The 22125-nt window shown below is 39.4% G+C and overlaps 1 protein-coding gene across 4 annotated transcripts in view; it reads left to right on the top strand.

The window, feature by feature from the left end:
* Nucleotides 1–17574: 17574 nt before the first annotated feature.
* Nucleotides 17575–22125, top strand: part of actn4 (actinin, alpha 4) — a 105615-nt gene continuing 101064 nt past the window's right edge. For 3 of the 4 annotated variants that reach the window (XM_057839733.1, XM_057839732.1, XM_057839736.1), the window contains exon 1: nucleotides 17576–17955. In XM_057839733.1, coding sequence (XP_057695716.1) covers nucleotides 17830–17955 — 126 coding nt within the window. In that variant the 5' untranslated portion in view covers nucleotides 17576–17829. Of the gene's footprint in view, nucleotides 17956–22125 lie in introns of all 4 variants that reach the window. The other variant, XM_057839735.1, reaches the window with a different exon arrangement.

The following is a 22125-nucleotide window of genomic DNA, read 5'->3' as shown; positions in this document are numbered from 1 at the left end:
CTGATTCGTATGTGTTTTTATGGTTGCAGTGTTTGTATGTATGTGTGTGACAGAGAGAGTGAGAGACACACACACATCCTGTTGGGCTACTGCTGGGTCAACTCCTTGCCTTTTAGGGGGTGAAACATCAGCCACACTTCCTGTCTTCCTGTCACCACGCAAAAGAACATGCATTTCAGTGTCGTTCAGCTGTCTGCTATACTTTGTTCAAATTTGACCAGATTTACATTAAACTAGACTGAAATTTCTGGATAAATTGCAGTGGCAGGTTTGCTGTTATGGTTGATAGATTGGGTTAATTCCTGTTGATTTTGGGGCATTTTAGGGTCATTTCTTGTTAATATCGCGTCAACTGTTGATTTTGGAACATTTGGGGCTCAATTCCTGTTCATATTTGGTCACTTCATGGTGATATGGGGCAAGGGCGTAGGTTTGCATAGGGACGGTAAGAACATAACACTACCAACATTTCAGGATGCTCAAATTGCCCCCACCAACCTTTAAGCAATCTTATATGCATTATATAATGAGTTCAGTTATACAAGTAAATTAAATTGTCTTCCTGTATGTTGTAAGGATAGAATCGACCCTACCATTATTGAGTTAATTATTTTATTATGTTCAAACTTACATTTACCCCTTTTCACTTGCTGAATGCACCCCCCCCCCCCCCCCCATTGCACCTCCTCCGCCCCTTCGAAGACGAGGGATATTAGAAGTTTTTTTCAGCCACAAGCAGCCACTGTAAGTAATTTAAAAAGCCAATGTTGTGGAGGTGGGAAACACACCACTAATTTTGCTACTGAAAGTCCGACCTGCATCAGAGTTAGCATAACATTAAGCTGTGTGAACTTGCTAACCTGCAAAACTCGAGTAGGAAGCTGCTTAGAATTGTCCTTCTGTTTGTGTTTTCTACTGATAACGTTAATTAAACTGTGAGAAATGTATAGAACCAGGAAAATGTGAGCAAGAAGCTGCTTGGAGAGTCTGGTGCTGCATGACTTCATATGTTGCTCACACAACATGAGCACCCATGATTAAGCATATCAATTACCGTATTGGCCCGAATATAAGACGGCCCTGATTATAAGACGACCCTGTCTTTTTCAAGACTAAAGTTTGAAAAAAGACTTTTTGAATACCAAATTCATTTTTATACAGAATATAATTGCAGTACATCCGAAACAAATGATTATAACAATATATTTGAGAGAAAAAGCATGTTATTTTGCCTCATTCAAATCTTAATATCTGAACATTTAAATATGTAAACTTGAGTGCAATCACATTCGTAAATGAATGGCTTCTGGTTTTTGAAATGTAAATAAACCAATCTATTGTGATGAAACAACAAAATTGCAATAACTGCATTAACCCTTTAAGGTCTGGGCCTATTTTGTCTGATTTTGCATGCCTTTGAAGTTGCCTTTATATTTCAAAGAAAGAATTGTTTACGATGGCCTGGTTTGGTCCCTTTTTTTTGTGACACCTTGAACTTCATGTCCAAACCAGGGGTCGCGTTAACCTGATATTTTCCGTCGTTTCAGATTCAGATTCAGAATATTTATTGTCATTGTTACAAAAAAAGCACAACAAAACTTTGTTTGGAGCATCCATCCAGCTCATACAGCTAAGTTGGTAAAGTGCAAAGTGCAAACCCATAAAATAAATACCCATCAGTACCAAGTGTAAACATTGACACAGTTTTGGACATATGTACAGCAAAGATTCAACAGCAGCATGAGGTCGTGTCAGTGCTAAAGTGCAGAGCAAAAATATACCAGTTGACCGGTTTTTTAAAACGGTGACGGAAAAAACTGAATTCCTTCCGTCATTTTGACAGGTTGCAATTCACACCCCAGACCACAGGGTGGCGAGTTAGCATATTAATTAGCTATTGTCTCTCTTAATGCATGACGTCGTTGGCTCTTCTGTCAGAGTATTGTAGCGTCACCGGGGTCTGGCGGCGGCACCGTGATTGACACATCAACACGAGGTTCTTATTGGTGCACCCGGTGTGCCAGCGCGTCATCCAATTTATGGACAAGATTGCCGCCTGTGTATAGACCCCAATCACATGACGTCACAACTCCGCCCCCCTGACTGAAGCCGCCATATTGTGTGTCAGCTCGTCATGTTTACACATTACCGCTACGTACATGCCTCCTATTACGGCGTGTTTTTCTGCTCGTTAATATTAATAATCAAAATGGTGAAGGCGTGTGTGGCGGTTGGTTGCTGTAACAAAGAAGATAGACGGAGAGACTTGAAGTTCTACCGTATTCTGAGATCTGAGAGACGCGAAGATGAGAGCGAGATGGACTGCTGTAATTCGACAAGAAATCTGGGCACCAAACGATCACCACAGACTATGTAGTAGTCATTTTATATCTGGTAAGATGCATTTAATATATATTTAGAAGATTTTGGGCTGACAACCACAATTAAGATCATTGTGTGACGTTGGTGATTGGGGTCTATATCGTTGCCTCTTTTTCTTTGGGGGCGGAGTTGTTGGCGGTAAGCAGAGTAAAAAGGGAGAAAAATACCACGACTTCCGTGTCTAATTTTTCGCCGCCAAGCAAGCATTACAATATTAATTAAAAATGAATGAAAACTAAATAATATTGAATATGTCATCATTATCATTTTAAAAATTTAAGTGACGGGTAAAAATAGACTATGACCGGATTTTTATGACCCTGTCAGTCAAAATGACAGACAACGAAAATGTCTAGCGCAACCTCTGGTCCAAACTGTTGTTTCCTTCACTGACTAATTATAAATCATCATTTTGGGCCCAAAAAGACCAAAAATTCCAAAATCGTTTTGTTAAAATTTTTAATATCGATGTCCAATTGACAACCAAACATGCGTAACGAAGCGTTTTGAAACTTTGTAATATTTATTCAACATGTTAGGAAGAACATTCAACCAAAAAAATTTAGAATAAATAGTCTTATATTTGACAATTCAACATAAACAACAGGTATAGCCATAGGCGTTTTTTGCCTTTATACATGCTCTAGTCAAAACAGGTTATATACAGCAGACCAAACAGTGAAGAACAGTGAAAAAATATATACCATCTAACACAAAAAGTGTTTCGAGGCCATCTCTTTATGAGTTTAGGTATTGCGGCCCATCACCTGATGAAAACTATTTACACACAATCAAGCTTCTTGAACACACATTTATATACACAAATTGAGAAGACTGATTGTGGGGGGGGGAAAAATATATATATATATATATATATATATATATATATATATATATATATATATAAAACATTGGGGAAAAAAGTATGTTCAAAAATATTTACAATAAACAAGTTAAATTTTTTTCAGGCATGCCACTCCGAAAAGCAGTTTCGTCCTGGAATTAGACACAGGGCTACATCACACAGCCCACACTTCCATGGGGTGTCGGTCCTCTTTCCACCCTTCCATTTTCATTTCACTTTACTTTCATTGTCACTATAAATGTACATGAAAAAAAGTCAGTATTTATGAAAATAATAAAGTATAAAATAAAAATATATACAGCAATAAATAATAATGGAAATCTATATGTATGACAATAGAAAGAATACCATAGCTGAATATGTGCTACATCCCTAATCTTCATATAGAAAGAAGAACACCACAAATTATAAATTCCTGCCTGGGATACACACAGCGCACGTACGACTTTGATCTGATATGCACATTTTATTATTATATACACAAACACACACTTATATTGCATCAAAATTAACTTTGTCTTGCAATATCAAAAGAAACTTTCAAAAGAAACTTTTTTAGCATAAAAAGAAAAAAAAAAGTGAGTTGGCTTTACCTCTGCTCGTCGATGGCGTCACCCACGTGTTCAAATCCGTCACTATCTTCACTCGAGGACTCTTCCGAAGAAGACGATGATGACGAATTTGGACCATCCTCTTCCTCAAGTTGATCAAAAAGCACAATTGCTTGCGCTAAATTTAGTTTGCCGTTCATTCTCAAAGTCACACAAAGTCGCTGCTCGATCCAAACGGCCGTCGCTCGCCACCTCGCTGCTTCAGAACACTCCTCCCTCTCGTTCGGTGGAACCTCGCACGGCAATTATATTTATTAAAAAAAAACGCATTTTGTGCTTCCACTGTGACTTCGAAAGGGTTCCTTTGGTTTGTGTTTTTTTCATGGAGCTTCTGTTTTGAAAAAGGACAAGAAATGATGGAAATATAGACATAAACATATGATCCATGCAGCGTTTTAATGTTTTTTTTTGAGAGGACAATAAAACTATAAAACTTAAATGACAATATCTCACGTTTTAGTTGGTCGATTGACTTCAGATAACAACGAGAGTAAACCGCAACTTCCGCACTTTAAAACGAGACCAACGGCATGTGGGTGACGTAATTAAAACGTGAGGGCGCTTCAAAGACGACGTGCGCTGAGGACGCGCCGGCGCGTCCTTTGACTCTCAAGGGTTAACCATCAAAGTGAAGTCTAACTGTAACTGTAGTCTTGAAACAAATCTGAATAAGGAAAAATATTGCAATAAAATAATGCAAACTGGTTAAACTAAAAAGAGTAGCTGAGATCTGTCATGACAGAACATCGCTTCAATGATATCTGGCGGCATCTAGCGTCGTGAATGGGGAGAGTAGCTGAGATCTGTCATGACAGAACATCGTTTCAATGATTTCTGGCGCCATCTAGTGTCGTGAATGGGTATAATGTCTAGACCGCGAATATAAGACGACCCCCTCTTTTTCAGTGGTATTTCAATGCAAAAAAACATATTCCGGCCAATACGGCAATTAGGTTCATATTCGTGAGAAATGTAGCCCTGACCCCTGTTCACCCAATCTTTTTGGTCTTATTAATGTCCCATCATGAGCAAAAAGTGTACATGCAGGTTACGCTGTTATATCGTCCCTACCAATGTTGAGACCAAACCTACGCCCTAGATATGAGGGCGTTTCAGGGTCACCCCCTGTTTATATATGGTCACTTCCTGTTGATTTTGGGGCATTTTGTGTCATGGATGTATATGGCCGTCAATGGCATGGACACACATGGACGTCAATGGTATGGACGTACTTGGGTGTCCATGGCATCGAGGGTCCCAGTCAAAAATCCTTGGGCTTTAATGGAACGTTTTTGGTCAAAAATCATAATAGACCAACAATAGAGACATGTTTTTGGGTGTGGCAATGAAGATTTTTTGGGTTTTGTGTTGGTTCCCTCCCAGTGTGTCCCTGTGATTGATTTCACCTGTTGTTCCTGCTCCTAGTGTATCCTCCAACCTGCGTCTTCCTGTGTCACCCATCTGTTCCTTGTTGTCTTGTAACTCCTTGTCTGCGTGTGTATAGAAGCTACCAGTTTCTTTTCACTCCTTGTTGCGTCATTGTCAATGTCCATGTCAAGTTCTGGTCAGCAGTATTCGTGTCTATCCAAGCCCTCGTGTTCCAAATGAGATTTTTGAAACGCAGCCTTTTGTTAGTGACAGTTTTGTTTGCCTCAGTGCCTTCTTTGGATTACCACAGCCTTTGTTTTGTACTTGGTTTTTCGTTGGCTTTAATTAAACCCTATTTTGCACCATTCATCTGCCTCACCTCCCTTTTCCCGCGTTTGGGTCCATACCACCTGCATGCCCGCAAAGCCTGACAAGAGTTTTGAAGGAAATCAATAGGCGTGAATGGAAGTTTTTGTGCTGTTGGAAATGAATGGGAAATTTTGGTTACTAGAATTGAATGAGTATGTTTTTGTCAAATTATGGCCGAACTGTATGATATCTAAATGATTTCAACAAAAATTGTAGGACAAGTAGTGTTTTGGAAATTTCAGTTTTTAAAAAAAAATTCCCACGTTTTTGGGCGGACGGCAATGTATTGCGTGTCAAACGATAGGGCCCGCACGAGAATTCCAGTTGTTTTGGTGTTTGAATGGGTTCTGTGGGTCAAACGGTGTGGGCTGGGCAGTGCGCTGAAGAAACACCATTGGGGGAAAAAACAACTATACAGTGATCCCTCGCTACTTGGCGCTTCAAACTTCACGCCCTCGGTCCATCGCAGATTTTTTTTTTTCAACTAAAAAAAAAAAATACAGATGAGCTGTCCAGAGCCGATCGCATAGTCGCACTCTCACTCCCTCCCTCTCCAGGGTTTTACCCTGGAAACCCCCGTTTACAGACGTCGCGCAGCCGTTTTTGTTTCAACCCAGCCATAAAAGAAGGTAAGTAATTGTAATTATTATTCAAAATGTCTTTCATTTTTAGCTTAGAATCATTAATTGATGTGTAATATTTTACTCGCATATTTTAAACTTTTAAACAAATGACGTCACAATGAAAAAAATCTGTCCATAAAAAAGTCACGGATATCTACCTCATTACTATTGCTTATTTGTATTTTTTTGTTACTGTCGCATTTTTCCGATATGTTAGGTGATAAATAGTCGATCCAAACAAAGAAAAATTGGGAAAAAAATGTTTAAAAGGCTAAATATATGAAAAAGAAAATCTCAACCACTCATTGATTTCCGCGATTTCTGCATCGTGACCCTTGTTATATTACCATGTTTCACCCATAAAATCGCAAAAAAATCCAGCTGTGACCATTCACAGCTGTGTCTTGACACTCAGTGATACATGCTACATGGACTTTTTGGACCAAAACAAGGTAAGTACGCGATAATATCTCGTTAAAGTCATGGCGTCTGTAATTCGGCTCTTGCGTGCTCTCACCTCCAGATAGGATTTTTCTGTTTAAAAAATTTGGCCCTCCTGTTCAAAATTTTTATTCCCCCAGAAAATTGAGATTTTAAGCTTTCCAATGTATCACACATGGATATCGGACAATTTTGAAATTTGGCCAAATTGGGGGTCTCAGAGCGAAACTTCAAGTCACCTGAGTGTTTTCCGCCAAATATAAGAAAGAAAACCTCCAGTTCAAAAATTTTCTTACCCCAGAAAATTGAAATTTTAAGCTTTCTAATGATGTATTACACGTGCATATCGGACAATTTTGAAATTTGACCAAAGCGGAGGTCTCAGAGCGGAACTTCAAGTCACCTGAGTGTTTTCCGCCATAAACATTTTTTAAAATTACACTTTGGGAAAAAAGTGGTAAAAAAAAACATCTCATATCTATCTCTTTCCAATGGTAAATCTAAATAAAGACATTGAACATTAAAAAAAAAAATTTTTTTTTTTTTTTTTGAGTGAGGGGGATGCGCTACTTTGCTGTTTTTCATTTATCGCGGTGGGTTCTGGTCCCCATTAACTGCAAAAAACAAGGGGTCTTTTTAGATGGTAGATTTTACGTTAGATACAAAGCTACCATCAATTCATTTTGTAGTCATTTCAGGCTTGGTTTCTTGAGTCTTTTATTGTGGTTCTCCTCATAATAAAAAGAAACCTACTGAATTTTACCTTGCAAATTGTTAACTTGCTCCCACAGGTGAATTAGCCCCCTCAAAAATATTGAACTGAATTAGTACTTTTTTTCATGTTTTATTATGAATTCTTTTGTTTTACTGCTTACATGCAATGACAAAAAAATCATTCGCAGTCTGAAGCATCCCATCTGTCTAGTTAGTACTACACTTTTTAAAGATCTGTTTATGTCAGATACTGTATGTCTACCTAATGTCATGTTGCTGGTAAAATTTAATTTGAGCTCATGCCCATGTTGACACATTTGGTCAACCTTGGTTCATCTGTACTATTTTTGATGGCACCTAATGGCATCTAAGGGTTCATTTGAACCGGAAGGGTGGCAGCGAATTATTATGATTCAATGCCATGGACGCCGATAGACGTCCAATACATTTGAACTGGGAGAGCTCGCAGCAATCATTCGCCGTCAATCGAAACCAATGAATTTGTCTCGATACATTGCACGCGTGTACCTCATAAAATGTCCAGTTGCCTTTTTATGACCTTCTCACAGTTTCAGCGCAGACAATATCCTTTAGATACTTGCTGATGAGTGTGCTGGATTGATGCTAATGGACAGTGACATTTGGAACTTGACCTACTTGTTCTCTCTCTCTCTCTCTCTCTCTCTCTCTCTCTCTGTCTGTCTGTCTGTCTCTCTCAGTCTTTAGACTTTCAAGCAATAAAGTAATTACCTGTAAAGAATCATATGAAGGTGACTAGACAAGTGAATGAGTTAACTCACTATTTATTTTACTTCATCATTTTAATCACACTTTAATGGCAGAGCAACCAAAGAAAATGTCATGCTTTTGTCTCCTTCATCTAAGTGTGATTCTGAACAGATTAAATGAAAATCACTTTGCCCCAATACAAAACAGGGCCGGCCATAAATTCTTACTACTTTCCATTAGAGTGGTTGACTGTTGACCAAACATGCACTGAAGGCTTTAAATGTGTTGCTTCATACTACTTTTGAAATAATGACGGGATTTACTTTTGTAGAACAATGCAATAGCTGTGCTATTAATCGCAAGGGAAAAAACTGGTTGTTACCCAGCACCATTGTACATACGTACAGTGTATCACAAAAGTGAGTACACCCCTCGCATATCTGCAAATATTTAAGTATATCTTTTCATGGGACAACACTGACAAAATGACACTTTGACACAATGAAAAGTAGTCTGTGTGCAGCTTATACAGTATATTAATTTATTTCCCCCTCAAAATAACTCAGAATATAGCCATTAATATCTTTAAAGAAAAACAAAAAAAACGTCCACCCGTCTCATTAGACCATAGGACATGGTTCTAGTAATCCATGTGCTTTGTTGACATGTCTACAGCAAACTGTTTGTGGGCTTTCTTGTGTACCATCTTCAGAAGAGGCTTCCTCCTGGGGTGACAGCCATGCACACCAATTTGATGTAGAGTGCGGCGTATGGTCTGAGCACTAACAGGTTGACCCCCCCCCCCCAGCCCCACCCCCACCACCACCACCTCTTCAATCTCTGCGGCAATGCTGAATGCACTCCTGTAACGAATCACTTGACATTTTGGACGGAAAATGACAAGCAGTACTCAATTTGGACATTTAGGGATGTACGTTTTTTCAAACGGGTGTACTTACTTTTGTTGCCAGGGGTTTAGATATTTATGGCTATATCTTGAGTTATATCAAGGGGAAAATAAATTATTATAAAAGCTGCACACAGACTACTTTTCGTTGTGTCAGAGTCATTTTGTCAGTGTTGTCCCATAACAAGATATACTTAATTATCTGCAGAAATGCGACTTACTTTTGTGATACACTGTATATGCACAGCACATATACAGTGCCTTGCAAAAGTATTCGGCCCCCTTGAATCCTGCAACCTTTCGCCACATTTCAGGCTTCAAACATAAAGATATGAAATTTAATTTTTTTGTCAAGAATCAACAACAAGTGGGACACAATCGTGAAGTGGAACAACATTTATTGGATAATTTAAACTTTTTTAACAAATAAAAAACTGAAAAGTGGGGCGTGCAATATTATTCGGCCCCTTTACTTTCAGTGCAGCAAACTCACTCCAGAAGTTCAGTGAGGATCTCTGAATGATCCAATGTTGTCCTAAATGACCGATGATGATAAACAGAATCCACCTGTGTGTAATCAAGTCTCCGTATAAATGCACCTGCTCTGTGATAGTCTTAGGGTTCTGTTTAAAGTGCAGAGAGCATTATGAAAACCAAGGAACACACCAGGCAGGTCCGAGATACTGTTGTGGAGAAGTTTAAAGCCGGATTTGGATACAAAAAGATTTCCCAAGCTTTAAACATCTCAAGGAGCACTGTGCAAGCCATCATATTGAAATTGAAGGAGCATCAGACCACTGCAAATCTACCAAGACCCGGCCGTCCTTCCAAACTTTCTTCTCAAACAAGGAGAAAACTGATCAAAGATGCAGCCAAGAGGCCCATGATCACTCTGGATGAACTGCAGAGATCTACAGCTGAGGTGGGAGAGTCTGTCCATAGGACAACAATCAGTCGTACATTGCACAAATCTGGCCTTTATGGAAGAGTGGGAAGAAGAAAGCCATTTCTCAAAGATATCCATAAAAAGTCTCGTTTAAAGTTTGCCACAAGCAACCTGGGAGACACACCAAACATGTGGAAGAAGGTGCTCTGGTCAGATGAAACCAAAATTGAACTTTCTGGCCACAATGCAAAACGATATGTTTGGCGTAAAAGCAACACAGCTCATCACCCTGAACACACCATCCCCATTGTCAAACGTGGTGGCAGCATCATGGTTTGGGCCTGCTTTTCTTCAGCAGGGACAGGGAAGATGGTTAAAATTGACGGGAAGATGGATGCAGCCAAATACAGGAACATTCTGGAAGAAAACCTGTTGGTATCTGCACAAGACCTGAGACTGGGACGGAGATTTATCTTCCAACAGGACAATGATCCAAAACATAAAGCCAAATCTACAATGGAATGGTTCAAAAAATCCAGGTGTTAGAATGGCCAAGTCAAAGTCCAGACCTGAATCCAATCGAGAATCTGTGGAAAGAGCTGAAGACTGCTGTTCACAAACACTCTCCATCCAACCTCACTGAGCTCGAGCTGTTTTGCAAGGAAGAATGGGCAAGAATGTCAGTCTTTCGATGTGCAAAACTGATAGAAACATACCCCAAGCGACTTGCAGCTGTAATTGGAGCAAAAGGTGGCGCTACAAATTATTAACGCAAGGGGGCCGAATAATATTGCACGCCCCACTTTTCAGTTTTTTATTTGTTAAAAAAGTTTAAATTTTCCAATAAATTTTGTTCCACTTCACGATTGTGTCCCACTTGTTGTTGATTCTTGACAAAAAAATTAAAATTTTATATCTTTATGTTTGAAACCTGAAATGTGGCGAAAGGTTGCAAGGTTCAAGGGGGCCGAATACTTTTGCAAGGCACTGTAAATAGACAGATTAGTCACTAGAAATGTAAGTAGCAAAGAAAGTGCAATACAAGTACCAACAATTCGGCCCGCGTCATTGTTCTGCCTGACAGGTATGTTGTAGCTCGGCATGTGCCGGTATAAGATTCTGACGGTATAATAACCTTAAGCAAAGATATAATATCTGGCTAAAAATAAATATATATATATATTTTCCATTGAAAAGGATTTCTATTTTTCAAAACATATTAGCAATTTGCAACATAAGAATAATGTTTAGTTAAAAAAAATACATTAATACTCTAAAGAAAATTAAAAATAAATGCAGTCTTTTTGGCGAGCGTAAACCCACAGCCACAGCTTAACATTATTATCATCATAACAAAAATAATTGAATTATTTTCCATAAAAAGCACGTGTGTATGACTTGTATCATGTTTAAATTATACAAACTTTCTCAACACAGACAATTGCTAGAGAGAAAAAAAACACGTTTTACCACTGCTAGACACACTAAACACACTGGAGTTAACTCTCATAGCTGGAGGGAAACATTTATGATATTGTTTACTCACCTTTAATTGTGTAAATGTGAAATCATATTGGACGTATTGCCTCCTCAGCAGCCACCCTCCGCAAACATGTTTTACATGTCAGTTGGCCCTCCTCTTCTAAGCCGCAGCTGTCTGTAACTTTTCTGTCGCCAAAGTATTCCCATACCAGCGATTTCGTTTTCTTCGATAGGGGGAAAAGTTCAGGAGTTTCACCTCCTCCTGCCATCGTGTAGCACAGCTGACTCACTGGCACTGAGCAACAACTGGTGTGGGACGGTTGAGCCTTGAAGCTGCAAGCGAGAGGATTTCTCCCTGCATTTATGGTACATAAAAAATAACTAGCTTAGACCGTATGATGGAAAATGTTTGCGGTTTTGAAACCCTAACGTTTTCATATCACGGATTACCTTGAAATCAGTGATCGGCACATGCCTAGTTGTAGCTCATTCATATTGTACATGCAGAATCACATGCTTTTATTTTGACAATTGCCCTGCAAAACCAGATATTTGTGAACTACTGCTCTTAGCTCACGTTTGAGTCCGCAGTCACATTTGTTCATTCACTCCCTCCCTGGAATTGACGTCTCTCGCCGGCAATAACAGCCAATTAAATAACAAAGAAGTGAGCCAAAAATACCCCAAAAGGAACAACAATTGCCCTCTGATCAACATTGTAACATCTATATTCTATAGCATTTCAGAGATTGCAGGTTGTGGCTGCAATGCGAAAGCACAGCAAACAAACTGTAGAAAATAAACAAAACACCACCAGAGGGCGCCATTTGTCGTCAATCATTCATTTTGTAGCCACGTAATGGGAGACTTGTCAGACTTTCCAAACAATTTTCTTCACCGTTTTCATTGTTTCAGACAGCAGTTTTTAAGGTTACAAGAATATGCATAAGTACTATGCGCAATGCAGCACGAGTGTGCGTGTGCGTGCGTGTGTTGTACTTGTGGCAAACTCAAACATGCTGCTAACTGGGGAGTTCACCTTCAAAATAAAAACAGTTTTATAAGACCACAATTTTTGTGTTTTATTAAGGTATTTACTGCTACTTTGGCTATTTGGTTTGTTATGTCGCTATCCTAAATGTGATCATTAAGTACATTCTTAATTTCCTGCTTGTTCCACTGTCAGAAGCAACATTTTAAAAAGTAAAACATTTCGGTTATCATAGACTGATCAATTAATATAGAAAATTAATATAGAAATAATAATGAGATTAAAAAAAAAAAAAAATGAACAAAATAACCAATAACATCTTTGACCCCTCCCCCAAATACATGTTAACAAATGTAATTATAATATGGCAATCATCATATCCTTTACAGTTAATTGGTAAAAAAAAATCATACAAGATAGAAATAATGTACAGTGGGGCAAATTCTCCCACTTGAAAATATTAGAGAGGCCTGTAATTGTCAACATGGATAAATCTCAACCATGAGAGACAGAATTTGGGGGTTGGGGGTGGGGTGGGGGGGACAGAAATTCACATTGTTTGATTTTTAAATAATTTATTTGCAAATCATGGTGGAAAATAAGTATTTGGTCAATACCAAAAGTTCATCTCAACACTTTGTTATGTACCCTTTGTTGACAATAACGGAGGCCAAACATTTTCTGTACCTCTTCATCAGCTTTTCACACACTGTTGCTGGTATTTTGGCCCATTCCTCCATGCAGATCTCCTCTAGAGCAGTGATGTTTTGGGGCTGTCGTTGGGCAACACGGACTTTCAACACCCTCCGCAGATTTTCTATGGGGTTGAGATCTGGAGACTGGCTAGGCCACTCCAGGACCATGAAATGCTTCTTACAAAGCCACTCCTTTGTTGCCCTGGCTGTGTGTTTGGGATCATTGTCATGCTGAAAGACCCAGCAACGTCTCATCTTCAATGTCCTTGCTGATGGAAGGAGATTTTCACTCAAAATCTCTCGATACATGGCTCCATTCATTCTTTCCTTTACACAGATCAGTCGACCTGGTCCCTTTGCAGAAAAAAACAGCCCCAAAGCATGATGTTTCCAACCCCATGCGTCACAGTGGGTATGGTGTTCTTCGGATGCAATTCAGTATTCTTTCTCCTCCAAACACGAGAACCTGTGTTTCTACCAAAAAGTTCTATTTTGGTTTCATCTGACCATAACACATTCTCCCAGTCCTCTTCTGGATCATCCAAATGCTCTCTAGGTACACCATGCTAGTAACGGGTTGTACCCCCTTTTGCCTTCAGAACTGCCTCAATTCTTCGTGGCATAGATTCAACAAGGTGCTGGAAGCATTCCTCAGAGAGTTTGGTCCATATTGACATGATGGCATCACACAGTTTGTGCAGATTTGTCGGCTGCACATCCATGATGGGAATCCCCCGTTCCACCACATCCCAAAGATGCTCTATTGGATTGAGATCTGGTGACTGTGGAGGCCATTTGAGTACAGTGAACTCATTGTCATGTTCAAGAATCCAGTCTGAGGTAATTCCAGCTTTATGACATGGCGCATTATCCTGCTGAAAGTAGCCATCAGAAGTTGGGTACATTGTGGTCATAAAGGGATGGACATGGTCAGCAACAATACTCAGGTAGGCTGTGGCGTTCCAACGATGCTCAATTGGTACCAAGGGGCCCAAAGAGTGCCAAGAAAATATTCCCCACACCATTACACCACCACCACCAGCCTGAATTGTTGATAAAAAGCAGGATGGATCCATGATTTCATGTTGTTGCCGCCAAATTCTGACCCTACCATCCGAATGTCGCAGCAGAAATCGAGACTCATCAGACCAGGCAAAGTTTTTCCAATCTTTTTTTATCCAATTTCGATGAGCTTGTGCAAATTGTAGCCTCAGTTTCCTGTTCTTAGCTGAAAGGAGCGGCACCCGGCGTAGTCGTCTGCTGCTGGAGCCCATCTGCCTCATAGTTCGACGTACTGTGCATTCAGAGATGCTCTAATGCCTACCTTGGTTGTAACGGGTGGTTATTTAAGTTATTGTTGCCTTTCTATCAGCTCGAACCAGTATGGCCATTCTGCTCTGACCTCTGGCATCAACCAGGCATTTCCGCCCACAGAACTGCCGCTCACTGGATATTTTTTCTTTTTTGGACCATTCTCTGTAAACCCTAGAGATGGTTGTGCGTGAAAATCCCAGTAGATCAGCAGTTTCTGAAATACTCAGACCAGCCCTTTTGGTACCAACAACCATGTCTCGTTCAAAGTCACTCAAATCACCTTTCTTCCTCATACTGATGCTCGGTTTGAACTGCAAAAGAATTTCTTAAACCATGTCTATATGCCTAAATGCACTGAGTTGCCGCCATGTGATTGGCTGATTAGAAATTAAGTGTTGGCGAGCAGTTGGACAGGTGTACCTAATAAAATGGCCGGTGAGTATACACACACACACACATATATATATATATATATATATATATATATATATATATATATATATATATATATATATATATAAAGTATATTTTTTTAATGATTTTTTTCTTTGATTGAAAAGATTTTTTTTGATTGAAGCAACTTTTTGCGGGATTGAATGATTTATACACAAATGTCCTAATCATAATATGGCCCAAACACAAAAAGGGTTGCTTCAATCAAAGAAAATTCTTACAATGAAAAATTAAGTGTTCAAATGCAAATTTTTCAATCTCAAATATTCTTTCTTTCTTTTTTCTATGATTGAAATGTTTCTTTTTTTGAATGAAGTGATTTTTCTATTTGAAAATCTATATATTTTTTAAGTAAATTATTTTTTGGGTTGAATAATACAGAAAAATGTCCAAGCCAAAATGTGACCCAAACACTAGTCCACATTACTTCAATAAAAAAAGTTGCTTCAATCAAAAAAAAAAAAAACAAAAAAACAACTTGACTTCAATCCAAAAAAAAAATTAACCAAAGAAAAATAGCTTTCACGTGCATTTTTTTTTTTTTTTAGCTTTTTGAGTTTCAAATTTATTTTTGCATTCAAACACATTTTTTTTTCATTGAAGCGACTTTTTTTTGGTTGAAAATATATATTTTAATTGAAGCATTTTTTTTAATTTTTTTTTTTTACTGAAGCAACTTTTTTTGGGATTGAATAATAAAGACACAAATCTACCTCCATATGGCTCCTCCCAGGGGATACAATTTTTGACTGGGGTAACTACATTGGCACGACACCGGCGGGCATACCAAATTCAATGGATGACGATCTTGGCGAAAAGTATTGCCTAAGCAGCCTGATTTAGAATTCCCCTCAAGAATGATGGGAAACAAAAAACGCTCATTGTCAACTTATTATTACAAATCTTCTTGTAAGTTATTTTATTGCTGACACTGCGTTTTGGGGTCATCAACACGTTGTGTCACCTACCCCAAAAGTCAAACTCCGCCTTTGATGTTAACCCAACCATCGCATATCTATCTATCTATCTATCTATCTATCTATCTGTCTGTCTGTCTGTCTGTCTGTCTGTCTGTCTGTCTGTCTGTCTGTCTGTCTGTCTGTCTGTCTGTCTGTCTGTCTGTCTGTCTGTCTGTCTGTCTGTCTGTCTGTCTCTATCTATCTATCTATCTATCTATCTATCTATCTATCTATCTATCTATCTGTCTATCTGTCTGTCTGTCTGTCTGTCTGTCTGTCTGTCTGTCTGTCTGTCTGTCTGTCTGTCTGTCTGTCTGTCTATCTATCTATCTGTCTATCTATCTATCTATCTGTCTATCTATCCGTCCGTCCGTCCGTCCGTCCGTCTACAGTGGGGCGAATAAGTATTTAGTCAACCACTAATCACATTGTTTGAGTTTTAAAGAATTTATTTGCAAATCATGGTGGAAAATAAGTATTCTAATAAGTACTATCTATCTATCTATCTATCTATCTATCTATCTATCTATCTATCTATCTATCTATCTATCTATCTATCTATCTATCTATCTATCTATCTATCTATCTATCGATCGATCGATCGATCGATCGATCGATCGATCGATCGACCGACCGACCGACCGACCGACCGACCGACCTAACCCATCCATCCATCCATCCATCCATCCATCCATCCATCCATCCATCCATCCATCCATCCATCCATCCATCCATCCATCCATCCACCCACCCACAGTGGGGCGAATAGGTATTTAGTCAACCACTAATTGTGCAAGTTCTCCCACTTGAAAATATTAGAGAGGCCTATAATTGTCAGCATGGGTAAACCTCAACCATGAGAGACAGAATGTGACCCCCCCCCCCCCCAGAAAATCATTGTTTGATTTTTAAAGAATTTATTTGCAAATCATAGTGGAAAATAAGTATTCTAATAAGTACTATCTATCTATCTATCTATCTATCTATCTATCTATCTATCTATCTATCTATCTATCTATCTATCTATCTATCTATCTATCTATCTATCTATCTATCTATCTATCTATCTATCTATCTATCTATCTATCTATCTACCTACCTACCTACCTACCTACCTACCTACCTACCTACCTACCTACCTACCTACCTACCTACCTACCTACCTACCTACCTACCTACCTACCTACCTACCTACCTACCTGTCCGTCCGTCCGTCCGTCCGTCCGTCCGTCCGTCCGTCCACAGTGGGGCGAATAAGTATTTAGTCAACCACTAATCACATTGTTTGATTTGTAAAGAATTTATTTGCAAATCATGGTGGAAAATAAGTATTCTAATAAGTACTATCTATCTATCTATCTATCTATCTATCTATCTATCTATCTATCTATCTATCTATCTATCTATCTATCTATCTATCTATCTATCTATCTATCTATCTATCCATCCATCCATCCATCCATCCATCCATCCATCCATCCATCCATCCATCCATCCATCCATCCATCCATCCATCCATCCATCCATCCATCCATCCATCCATCCATCCATCCATCCATCCATCCATCCATCTCACTGAAAGGGTTAAATGAAAAGAAGTTGCGGTATTCTGTTGAGTGGAGTTAAAAAAAACATAAAAAAATGACTATTTATTTGGTTTTATGTATTTATTATGTGTTCTATTTTTAAATAACGCATACTGTTGAGTACAGTTAAGTTGATTTTACTGTGAAAGCCGTCGGAAGTGTCGTCCCCTTCTAGCCGGTAGGAGCGGCCGGTTTCCGCCCAGCAGCCTCTCAACGCGCACAGGGAAAGCTTTTCTTCTCCCAGTGAGCAGACTCCCACTCCGCCCGCCTGTCTGCGAACACCGGATACTCCAGCCTGGAAAAAAAAGAGACCCTTGCACCGTGACGGCCGATAGCGGCGAGAGAAGGACTCCTTCCAGCGTCGTGTTTCCGTCCCTAACCCGGCCACTGGTTCGCGTTCGGTTCGTTTGGACATTTTTTTCCCCCTGGTCGCTTGACAGTTTTTGTCGCCGATATGGTCGACTATCACGCCGCCAACAACCAATACTCGTCCGGCGGGCAACAGACCTACATGGAACAGGAGAACGATTGGGACCGGGACTTACTGCTGGACCCAGCATGGGAGAAACAGCAAAGGAAGGTAAGTGCGGGAAAGGTGAAGGGAGACTAGCGGCTGGGAATGAAGAGGAAAATGGCAGGGGAGGGACGGGAGGTCAGCGAGCGAAATTGGGCCTCGTTTGGCCCACTTTCTCATTATCTCCCGGGGTTCAGTCGGGTTTCACCCCCTCTCCCGATCATTCTGGGGAAAAAACAAATTTTCTCTCTGAGTACCCTCGCGCTTCTGCCACTTTATTGAAGGTTTTTCACACCCCCAAGCCGCCCACCCGAACGGAAACAAGGCGCCACATTGTCCGTAAAAAGTCCAACTTGCTCCGTATGTGCTTTTACACTCAGTCGCGGAACTCAGTTCTTTTCTGGTCGAACTCCCTTCGCTTGTGACCCCCTTGGTTGTATTGGTCAGCCCGTTGACAGGCGAAGTATATATTTTTTTCGAATAGTTTGCAAACTTTTAGTTGCTAATCATTACCTGAGTTGAAATATGACAACTGTATAAGTGTCCACTTCATCGGCTTCTAGAATGTGTGGGAGTTCTCAGATTCACGCTAGAGAAACGTCATACTTTTAGTGTACGCTACGTAATGTGATTTTCCTTTTTTTTCTAGACCAAAGTGATTCAGTCTGGCCGCGTTTTTGAAATATTAGCTTACTTTCTATCAAATATACGACACAATTTCTAACTATGACGCTACATTTGTTAATATTTTCTACGTTCCGATTGGTACTGAATGGAACACGTAAATTGTATTTTTACCAGCCTAGTATTTATTAGGGGTGTGACACAAAAACGAAATGGTGGTATATTGTGATACTTTGCATCCCAAAATCCCCTGCCAAGAATCGAGATATCGTTTAAAAAGGTGTCAATGTCTAAAAAAAAAATAAAATAAAATAAAAAGGAACAAACAAGTTGCTACCAAAATCTTCCACCATAATCGTGTCTCAGTTACCTCTAAGGCTGCACTAACGGTGCTCGACGCCCAATCCATTTAGACTGGGAACATTCGTTTATCTGAAACCAGAGCATTCACAGTCATTCTGGGGCAGTTTACATGGTGACTCTGAGACACGCGAATCGCCTCGCGTGCATATGGTGTGGGCAAAGACGGAAGACGAAGGCGAAAGATTCTGAATCCTGCCTCCAAAGTGGAAGAATTCGATTGCGGGGGATTGAGGGGGTGCTTTCTCCTTATGAATATCAAAAGCTCCTGCTGCGCAAGACCGCGCCGATAATGTCAGCACTCGTACACGTCACATTGGGCGTGCGCAGCGCTGCTACTAAAATTTAAAAACGGCAAATATGGCGGAATGACGGCTTTAATTTACTGTTTTAATAATATTTTAAAATTAAATATGTTGAATGTTTCCATTTTTGTGCCGTTTTGAACAAAAGAAAAATGCCATTGCTGCACTGCCCTCTAGGGCCTGGCATGAATACGACATCGGTTTCATTCGGAATTTCGATATTGTTTGAATGGAGACGGGCCTATATATGCAAATTTGAAATTTTTCGTATTCTCGCAGTTACCATGTAAACGGCCCCTCTGTCTGATTTTCAGCGCATTTACAGGTCACTTGCTATTCATTTTAGGGCATTAACAGGTCATTTCCTGTTGAGTTTGAGTCACTGCCTATTCATTTGGGTGATTCCCAGGTCACTTCCTGTTCGGTTATAGGGGTGTGACAAAGTATCGAAATGGTGATTTATCGTGATACTTTGTATCCCAAAAGGTTATCGATATGCTCCTGTCAAGAATTGAGATATCGTTTTAAAAAGGTGTTAATGTTTAGAAGAAGCAAAAAAAAAGAACCATCAAGTTGCTACCAAAATCTTCCACCATAATAGTGTCTCAATTAACTCTAAGGGTGCCATTGATGGTGCTCGACGCCCAATCCATTTAGACTGGGAACGCTCGTTCATTCAAAGCCAGAGCATTCACAGTCATTCGGTCCGATTTTCAGGGCATTTACAGGTCACTTGCTGTTCATTTTATGGCATTTATGGGTCATTTCCTTTTGAGTTTGAGTCACTGCCTATTCATTTGGGTGATTCCCAGGTCACTTCCTGTTCGGTAACTCAAAATAAATAGGAAGTGACCCATAAAAGACCCCAAAATAGCCAGGACGTAACTGAAAATCAACAGGTAAATGACCTTAAATGGCCCACAATTACCTCATTGCCTAGCATTGGCTGCCACTGACGGCCATAGACGTTCAATCCGTTTTAAAAGGGAGGGATGGCAGCGAATGAATGAATGTTCATTCGCTGCCACCCTCTCACTTCAAATGGATTGGACGTCTACTAATGATAAACTCATTCCAATTCACAGCATAAGCTTGTTTTTCTGTTTATTAGTTGTTTGTAGAATATCCTAGAATGATTTCCTGACCAATGTATCGATAATCGTTGTATCGCCATATTGTCAGATCATCATTATCGTGAGCTTTGTATCGCAAGTCGTATCGTGAGGTATCAAGAGGTACCCACTCCTAGATATTTACTCTATAGCGATATTGAAAATCGCCTTGGGGATGAAAGTGTATTAAAAATGGTAACTCGGATAAATTAAAGTGATGTATAAAATGGATATGGAGGATTTTTTTATTTAGTAGTTTCAAAACCTTTTCTCTATCATTACCTGAGTTTAGATCTGACAATTGTGTAGTGTCTAAAGTTCAATGCTTTCGTGTGTGTGTGTGTGGGAGGTCTGAGAATTCTGCACTCATATTTTCTAACTGTCATACTTTTGTACAATACACAATGCAGTTTTGAAGAAATGCACAATTTGGACCACTATGTCGCAATTTGCTTGTAGCTTTAGAAATCTTGCCTTATCTTTCCTTATCTGAAATAAATGGCAACATTTTTATGGATGAAAAGAATTTTTGGGTGTCACATAACAATGTCATTTGCAATTGATAGAAGTCGGGCTGCAGCTATCGATTATTTTAGTAGTCGATTAATCGATGAACTATTTAGCTCGAATAATCGAGTAATCTGATAAGGAACATAAAAAATTTTAATTCTTCAGCTGAGCCTCAGCTGGTATAGCAAAAAAAATAGTAAATGAGGATATATATACAACAAAATAACAGTTGGCTAACTTACATAGCAAAAGTCCGCTATCTTAAATGCTATAAAATGCTAAAAATTTTTTTATAATGCTCTCAACAAATGGTTCACAAACATATTCCCACAAAAAATGTCTAAATATTCCAATAGACTAAATTCCGAATGCATTAAAAAAAACATTAGCTCTCACAAAAACTTAGCTTATGTTGGTCTTAACGGGGAGCAGATGGATTCAGCCATGTGAGATAAGGTAGCGGGCCGTGTTTCCACCCAAATCAATAAAATTAAATGCAAACACTTTCAAAACAATCCATTACAAAGCTACTTTAATTAAACGAATACTCGAAGCAGCCAAATTTAATTTGAATCTTTTTTTCAAATCGAATACTTCAGTTAATCGACTAATCGTAGCAGCAGTAGCTAGAAGTAATTTGTAAGATTCTCTCACAAATCGATTAGTTTTAATCATATTTGTGGAAGATCGTATATGTTGAATTCCCAAATTGGTCTTGTGGCTGCTGTGGCTTTATTAGTTAATTCCACAGTAGAAAACAACACCGTGAGTATTTAAAACTCACAAAAAAATGGCACAAATGTCATCTTGGCAATGGTTGTAATGAATGGAAAAGAGAGTGCGACAGTTTCCAACTCTCAGTGGGGGTCATGTTAGAGGCATAATGAGCTTAAAAGTGTGGAATAATTATGTGTGTTTGTGTATATTCACTGGTCAGATGATTGACATACTAGCCAGCGGCATGAAAACATGCCCAACATTCACAGTGTACTTTTATTAGGTCACCCCGCTTCTCTGTCAGCCATCAAATGCATGAATTCCCGACGTTTTCCTGGGGCCAAAGTTTGGTCTAAGTCAACTTGGCCAATCATTTACTCATTGCTCAAACATGAGTGTTCAGATAGGTGATTGATTGATAAGAGAGACAGGACAGAGGCCGCTTCACTGACTTCCCCTTTCCTGACTGCATGCGTTAGTGGCAGAGTTGGACAAGCGAGGGCTCATTCCTGTGGCGTAGCCTCACTAGCCGTGCCAATCATTGCGTAAGGGAGAAGCAAAAAAAGGGTGGATAGTTCACACCTTATTTTAAAGAGTCTAGAAAGAAT

Source organism: Corythoichthys intestinalis, chromosome 6 (genome assembly GCF_030265065.1).
Source record: "Corythoichthys intestinalis isolate RoL2023-P3 chromosome 6, ASM3026506v1, whole genome shotgun sequence".
Taxonomy (NCBI): domain Eukaryota; kingdom Metazoa; phylum Chordata; class Actinopteri; order Syngnathiformes; family Syngnathidae; genus Corythoichthys; species Corythoichthys intestinalis.
The sequence above is the reverse complement of the archived record's forward strand: the minus strand, read 5'-3'. Positions and strand labels throughout refer to the sequence as shown.